The sequence below is a fragment of the Bombus huntii genome, unplaced genomic scaffold (genome assembly GCF_024542735.1).
Source record: "Bombus huntii isolate Logan2020A unplaced genomic scaffold, iyBomHunt1.1 ctg00000086.1, whole genome shotgun sequence".
Lineage (NCBI taxonomy): Eukaryota > Metazoa > Arthropoda > Insecta > Hymenoptera > Apidae > Bombus > Bombus huntii.
In genome coordinates, this window is record NW_026099341.1 from 154588 (window position 1) to 163492 (window position 8905).

Sequence of the window (8905 nt, forward strand, 5' to 3'; positions counted from 1 at the left end):
GGGCTACGAAGGGAAGAATCTGCGCGATCCGAAACAAAAGCACAGGCAGTCTGTCTTACGCCATTAAATGTGTAACTCCTCGGTACTATTTGCATAGCAACGCGTCGAATGATCTCTCGGTGTCTATCGTTATTTGTTAGTTGTTACCAGTTGTCTGTTAAGTGTAATTGTTAATTGTTAATTGTTAACTCTGATTGTTGATTAGTTCTAAATAAACTATTGTTCGTTAAAAACACCAAGAGTAGTTTCTTACGCACCTATCACCATACAACCTCAGCACGAACGCCGTATAGATTGTTTTCACCTGTTCGATTCGTGCTAGATTTGACTAAAATACTCATGCGAAGTTATTGAAAATATAAAATCCGAATTAACATCCAGTTTTCAACAACCTGTCTAAAGATACCGCTCACAAACAAGCTATCATTTCTTGAAACAAATATATAAGATTTATTTACGTTATCAATTTTGTCGTGTGTCGAAATACAGCCCACTCAAAACATTCTATGGACCAAACGAAAAAATTGTTGACATTGATTGTCAACAAGTCCTACAAACTAGGATCTTTCATATTTCTTTCGCTTTTGATAATTAGACACAACCTCCCGCTAGCCGATGAGTCATTCTGCTATATTTGGCTTATCCTTTGTTATTATACAAATTACTGCCATTGTTCACGGCTGATCTACTAATTCGTTTGGTGACTAGACACTACGTTAGATATTTTAATCAAATAAACTCATAATTGTATCGATAAAATACTTCCTATCAGTACAATATATGATGTAAAATTTAAACATCCTGCTTCAGGGCGACATATCCAGTGAATTAACGGCGCCTGAACAATCCCTTAAAACGGGTAAATCTATAACTTTATTATCTAATTTCAACGTAATATCCACAAACTGATCAACATAATTTCACTATGCCCAAAAAGAATCGCCTTGCAAATGATATCGATATTTACGACATTTCTTTGCTATATTAATATAGTACTATTTGTTATAGATCCAGACCACGGACCTCGACCAGGGCTATCAAAATTCGCCTTCGTCATGGCCAATAACCAATATAATATTAACTACGATAGAAACTGTCATTGTTAATTTAACACTAGCTATCGCTGCTATAATACGAATAGCCTGTATACATATTAAATAAACTGTAATAAATAACTTATTATTTTTAAATACACCCTGTCTTATTTATCTACACCTTCCTTTGTCTTACGTCCACCTTGACCTACGCATTGTCACGTAAAATTCGTGATAAAAAAGGATTTTTGCAATCCACTAGCGATAAAAAGTTCGCGTACAAGGTAAATAGCGGGCAAAAGAACGGTATAAAGCATAGAGTGTAGAGTATAGTAGCATCGCAGAAAAAGAAAAATCAACAGCTTGGTCGGTCATTGAGCAGCAACAGATCGAGCAACGATACAAATGATCATGGAAGTGCGTTTCTACTTCCCGGTCTGTTCGAACTATGACGATTTGTCTTTCTGATCTTTCCGACTCGACCGTTGCACCGTTCACTCGACCATCGACCATAAATTGTTTCGAATTTTCTAGAGAACGGACACTTGAAACTACGTGCTTGCGGTACATTCGATAGCCAGGACAGAGGGATCCTTCGTGAGCCTGTTTTCGTCCTGCGAGACGAGCAAATTATTAGAAATTTCCTGATGCAATTGTACGCGGTTTTATGCAACTTTGATTATACACGTGAACGATATTTGGCACAGAGGAGTAACATTTTCGGGGTAACATTTGCGCACTAATAGGTTCCCACGTAGCTAAAGTAAAGCAAAAGTTGCGCGAAATTAACGGATGACAATTGAGAAATTTCTTGGATGATCTACGTTTATTACGAAATGGTTGGATGCGAGAATCGATATCTGGTAGCATCTAAGTTGTCCGAGAGAGTTTCACGATAAAGGAACAGATCTCTGCCGATACTCTCCATCCGACTATCGTAGCAGATTTGCGTACTTTTGCAAGGTTCTCCAAATTAATACAAATTTCTAACTACCGTAACATCGAGATATTATACATCGTAAGGCAAAGTTAAGGAGAGTGGCGATGACCTCGGAAACGCGAAAAATATCTCAGAAGATAGAATTTTGATGGCGCGAAGGACAAATGTTCGTGATGGTTTTCCAATTTGTGAAATTAGACGTTTGCTCGCTTTGAGACAAAGTAAACCGCGTTTCTCACAGGTGTTCGGCAGATGGCGATGATGAGATATAGTGCAACAAAGTGAAATTTTGCGCGCGTAAATCTAACAGGATTATAATGTAACAGAAGCACAACAAAGAGGAAACTTGTGATGAAAAAGGAAGAATATATTACCAACGAAACTCTTTTGCTCCATTTTCTTTCGTAGAATTATATTTCACTTGCGAGTATTATAGCAGGTCTGCCTTTGATACAAAAATCATAAAAGGTTTACGTATCTGCACGTATATTTACGCTGTATGAACGACACTCGAGTATTACACGCATGCATTATCGACAAATAGATCCACGTTCGAGATAAGAGTTCCTCTTTGATACTTTCTTATTGTATAAATAACGAGAAATTATCAGGAAGTATGTTACAGTGAAACTGCTCGTACTTCGTTACTTTTACTCGCATGTATGACACCTACAACGATATTCTTTGTTGAATCAATAAATAAAAGCGCTCCCCAGCGTACGTACAAGACTAGATCTTGAAATATAAGAATCGACGTAACAATAAGACTAAAAAAGTTCGAAATGAAAATAATTCGCCGAAACGGCAAAAAGAGAATACCTGACACAAAAATAACGATACGGTAAATCAGCGTCCCGTTTTAATTTTCATCGATCAGTCGTCCAGCAAGCGAGATGTGTCAAGCAGCAACGGCGACAAGGTAACAGAGACGAAATATTATCGAGTTAACGCACGCGAAGTGGTCGCAGGAATGGCTGACGGGTGCGAGAGTGTAATGCACTTACGTCACGCGAATTTCAGACGAAACAATTGGTGGTGTAACGAAAATTTAGCGTCGCAACCGAATGTGCTAAATATAAAATGGATGGCTGTTGACCGAAAGAAAAATGCTCGACGATACGGTGCCGCCGTTTGTTCTCTTACAAGATTGAACGTCCACGGTCGACCCATTTACCAGACCCTCCTCGTTACACGAAGAGACGAAATCACCAGTGCTATTTAATCGTGCGAATTATATCACGCGTATCTCGCGAATTATTACACGACAGTGATAATAAGGCAAATCTAATAAAATTTACTTCTCATTAAAAAGTCGTACCAAAACAATTATTTATTAATTGGTTTATTTATTAATTCTTAAGAAGATACATATAAATAAGAAAAAATGGTAAAATTTGATTAGTATAATAAAAGTAATATATGCCTATGATCATTCTAAAATATAAAAAGTGAAATAGTCTTACGTTCATTGGTATATTTTAAGAACACATACATCTTTTAACGATAGTTGCAATGTAACATCATTTTTATATTACACGCAAGGTATGTCAAGTATTCCTGCTCTAAGGCACAATTTGAAATCAACAACATTCAGTTTAACAAATTATAACTTCTATTCGTTTTCCATCATGGAATAACGCGGTGGTGTCTTCCATATTGCACTGGACGTGCGTTGTAATCTACTCCTATCTATATTTTCAAACATTTCAGTTAAATCTGGTGTGCACATTCTTCTATCAAAGAATTTATAGACTGCTTTCTTCGGAATTTATCGTTGCATTGCAAGTTCATTTTCGCGTATGTACGCTAAAATTGATAAAAATTCGAGTACTCCATGCATTATAATGTTTATTAACTCATTAAGTAAAACAACACTTACATTGCGCCTAATGTGGAATTGTACGCCTTGGTCTGGCTTCATCGTCCGATGTGTCGTCGTCAGGTTTACTGTGCAAAACAGAATTGGACCTTGCTGTTTGGAGCTATATTTTGGATAAAATATCGAATGAATAATAGCTTGTGTTTTTATAACAGAAGAATACTTTGATACTGTTTGTAATGTTACCTGCGATGTCATCATCTGAGTCTCCTTCTTTTGTTTCGCTAATAAGATTTTTTTTGCTTTTTCGACAGATCTTCGTGCCAGTTTTTAAACAACGGCTTTTTCTGAAATTTTTTCTTTTTCAAAGGCCTCGATTCTCCTTCTTACGGGCACATTTTTCTTCATTTCATTTTGAATGTCCTGTTTCGTCATGTTTCTATTAGACATTTCCCTTTCACTGGATGGCTCATCTTCTGCGAATAATTCTTCGAACTCGGTGAGTCCAATCGCTTGATTCAGCTGCTGAACCTCCTCCTGCAGAGTTATTGGCGACCGTGATGTAAATTTAGGTTCATTATTTTTTCCTATACTACTAGCCAAGTTTTTATTAATTACTACCGTTTCGTTTGATTTTATTGGTGATAAAGGTTCTACAATTGCGGTAGCGTCCATCATCTTCTGCGTATAAGTAGAATTGATGTCCATCGTGGAATTCATAAGAGGAGTAAATTTCTCAAGTGCATCCTCGCACATTGAAGGATCTTCAATATCATTTCTTGCTGATGGAATTACTGTATCATCAATAATATTAGAATATTTACCCTTCGTGTTTTCACTCCGTGAAAAAGTTCTCTTTATATTACTATCTCTTGTTGTCATTGAAGACTTTAATGGTTCAATCCTTTCTGGCTGTATTGCATCTTCTTTTGAAATTGTTTCGCTTAAAACATTCTTTTTTGTTTTACTATGTTTTTTAGGACCTTTTGTGTTTTTTTTCATCTGAACTACTTCTAGCACTTTCCTTTTTTTTTAGGTCGGCCTCCACGTTACCTCTAAAAATTTAGAATATATTTAACAACGTTATAGTAGTATTTATATACACAATGTACATACAATTGTATAAGCAATTAGATTTTGACACATTAATTAACCGATATTATACATTATTGGGTACTACATATAAGGGTTAGTATTGATTAGTAACATAAGATATGGGGTAAGATTAAAAGTATTAAATTTCATCATAATATGACACAAACATTTACATTACTGTCATCATCAAGAGTTAGCCTTCGTAATTTTATAACAAGTGACATTGACTGCTGCTTTTTAATGTTAATTAATCAAAACTTTCGGCCTCTTTGTAGTTGAAGGGCCAGGGACTGATTGTGGTATTTCAGCAATTAAACCATGTAAATAATCCAGAGTGTCTTCAAGCTGGTTGTTAATATATTTTTTAACATCCAAGGAATAATTATGTATATTCGATATATCTTTGGTAATCATTTCTTTAATCTCCTTCTTTGATCCAGTATCCATATTTGAAATCTACGAATAAATGATATATATTTAATATATACATTAAACTATACTTTTTAATAATACATACCATAATTTAATATTATGGTTGAAATTATGACGTATATAGCAATTAATACATACACATGTGTTTAGTTCTATTAACTTAGAAGCACATGTAAATTAAAAAAATATATATATATATGAAACAATAATAAAATAATGAAGTAACATTGAGAATAGAATCTAGTTTAATTACACATATATACCCTTTTAATAATTCCGTTCTTATAAATTTTATTAAATTTACAGTGAAGCTTACAATTACACTAATGCCAATGAATATTAACGTATGCGTTTATTATTACACTAAATAAAAATGAAAGTAATGCAATGAAAAATACAATATACCTTAATGGAAATAAAATAAGTAAATAGCGAAGTATTTATTAATATTATTATATAGCATTATATTATATTATTATAATATTTATTAATATTTACTTACGTTTTACGTTTACACAAAAACTATAAAATTTTAAATATAAAGAGAGATTTATAACAGAGATAAAGCAAGTCACAGAAATTAGTGTCTTTCAATGGCAAAAATGCGTTAAAGGAAGTGAAACGATAATCTCCGTCTCGCGTCACAAGCGGAACTGTGTCAGTTTTGCTCCTTGAAAGTACACGTAGCGGTACATGAGCTAGAGAACATTTCAAATCATGTTGTTGTTTTTTTGCTTCGGAGTATCAAGATCGTGAGGACATACATAATATATTAATAAATAAACTCCGGGCAAAACAATGTCGCCGTTACGTTACCGTCGAACCGTCGAACAAAGACGAATTTGAATTCCCCGACTCTCCCCCGATCTGTTTATACTATACCAGTTTAAACGGACGCAATCGTAAAGAGTTCACGAGAGTTATGGATCAGTATCTACGAGTATCTACCGTCTTTGCGAACATTATCTATAATTATTTATTTAATCATTTGAAAATATACTTGAAGGTTTCAACAACGAGCAATCTTGTCTAATAAATCTCACGATCAACCATCCTCTACACACAAGTCCTCTGAAAACATAACGACTTTTCAGTTCAATTTGAATCGTTGCGTTCAACGCCATCAGGGTGTCCTGCATAACGCGGGCATCCGACTAGGTGCTGATACCACATACAAGAACAAGTCGAATATGTGAAATAAAGCTTTTTAGCTTAAGGTCCCGTTTTGAAAAAAATACAGTTTGAACATGTTCGGTTGGCAATTGGCTTAATACACGCGTATGATAAATTTTCAATTTTATTTTTCTCTCAAACAAGGCGTTGTGTGAAAAAATTGTATTCCATATTTTTTGTTATCTACTACTTAATTAAAAATTGATTGTAATAATAATTTATTGACGAATTATTTGAAATATGTTATCATGGTGTATATCCTGTGGAATTGACAAAACATACCTTTATGATTTTGTGAATCGATACGAGTAACAATAAATTTAAATTTGATGAATCAAAAAATTAAATATTTTAATTCTTATTTTATTATTCTAAAACAAAGTAGTCTACAAATATTTTTAACACTTCTACCCTTACGTGTCACACGTTATTAAAGTATACCATTGATACTGATACGTATATACGTTCGTTAAAAATATAAATTGGTACAAATCATTAGAAATACAATTTTCCAACTTGGTATCTTTCTTCGAAGATGGAGAATTCCAAATATTTTATTCCGATTTGTATTACTACGTAATTATAATTATATACTAATATATAATACGCGAGATATTGAACAGAAATAACAGAACCTTTCATTTGCAGTCACACAGCCATGTTATGTTTGTCTGACCAAATATGTATTAATCATATGCAGAAATTACTGACGTCAAACTAATATTTCTATGCTGTTGTGATTCATTAGGTAATCAATTGCTTAGTCGAATCAGTTTGCCAAAGCCAACCATTGGAATTAGTAATTAGTTTTGTTGATTAAGAGCAAATTTAATTCGTATATTTACTCATTTTTGCACCATGTTACTATTTCTATTCACAATATAAAACTGTTATTCTATCGCATTGTTATTGCTACAATGTGGTTTCGTCATTTCGTTTTGTTCATATTCATTTGAATAGCGAGAATTTCCAGAGATAAATACAGACGTATAAACAATAACACAGATTACAACGATAAAAATTGAATATCATGGGATTTATGGAAACGAAAGAAATGTTTTTCGCATGCGAAATTATATTATTGCATATATGGTAGCTTTTATGTTATCATAAATATGACTGTTCTAGAAATATGAACTCTCTCTTTATTTCTGTCACGACATATGTACAGTGTTTATTTGTGTATTAACTATTCCGATAAATAAAAAGATTTATTACATGATTTTACAAAATTTGTTAAAATTGATTAAGAAGTTACTTTCAAGAAGTAATATTTACATAATTGTAAATTGAACCCTATGTTTAACAAAATTAGGCATTCTTAAGTATTTGTTATTGTAAATTACTATTATGCTTCGCCAAGTGTGATTGGAACACATTTCTGGAACACAGCGTCCATCGATGTCTTCAATGAAAGAACATAAGTTTAATAACCTAACTTATCGACGAAATAAATCCCTAGCCCCCGGGTAGCGTGTTAGGAAGCTTCCGTGGTAATTCTTTTAAAAGCAATTAACGAGTGATCTGTTCGCGAATTATTGTATTGTATTATATATTATGTGGCATCATGATATCATAAGGAATACAAGTCACTATGATTTCTTCGTACTATTTCACAGATGGAGTGTGCAAATTTGACTTTACAATGAACAAAGTCAAACGTGACAATGACAAAATTGTATGTGGCAAAACTGGATACCTCAATGTTATACAGTGTGTCAAGAAATTGTTTGTTGTCATCTTATGTCTTTGGGAGATAATTCTACACCTTCGGATTTGCGAAGATCTGTTGAAAAAGAGGATCACAAAATTGACCTCGAGCATTCTATTGCACGTATTGCGTGTTTGTGCGCGTATTTATCCATCGATGTATTGCAAAGAACAGTTTGTCCAATAGGGGTTTCACACGCAGCAATGGGAAAAATAATACTCTCACCCTGAGAGAATTGACCGGCGAGGGCGCGGCAGAGGCCATGGAAGCGCTTCGGTGAGGCGCGCTAGGTCCGTCGCGCCCCCCGGTGGGATGCAAACTTAGGCGCTGGCAACTCAGCGCCCCGGGGCAGCAAATCAGCCCGGCAGGGGAACCGGACTGTCTGGCACGGCGGCTCCGGCGACGAGGCGTGGTGTGACGTGGCCGCATATCGCTCCATTAGGGGGTGTATTGAGCGCGGGGGGGGGGTGTATCCCTCACATCAGTTCCCGGGCCCCTCTAGATCGCTGCCGGGACGGTCATCATGGAGGTTTTAGTCCGTTGGCGTCCGCCACTACCACGCCGCTTTTTCCCAGAAGCGACCTGGTGTCCTCCACGTTAATAAAAAAAAAAAAAAGAAAAAGTGGGAAAAATAATACGCCAAAAAGGTGTACGTTATAAGGTTCGCCGTGTGCGAAATTATGTCGTTTGACGAATATTCG

General features: G+C 35.0%; 1 protein-coding gene across 1 annotated transcript; it reads right to left on the reverse strand.

Moving 5' to 3' along the window:
• Positions 1 to 4123: 4123 nt before the first annotated feature.
• LOC126876611 (uncharacterized) lies at positions 4124 to 4812 on the reverse strand. Its single transcript, XM_050639523.1, has 2 exons — positions 4415 to 4812; positions 4124 to 4330 (listed from the first exon to the last, which is right to left on the reverse strand). The coding sequence occupies exons 1-2, from the start codon at positions 4793 to 4795 to the stop codon at positions 4124 to 4126; spliced, it is 588 nt and encodes a 195-aa protein (XP_050495480.1). The 5' UTR covers positions 4796 to 4812.
• Between the last annotated feature and the right edge of the window lie 4093 nt (positions 4813 to 8905).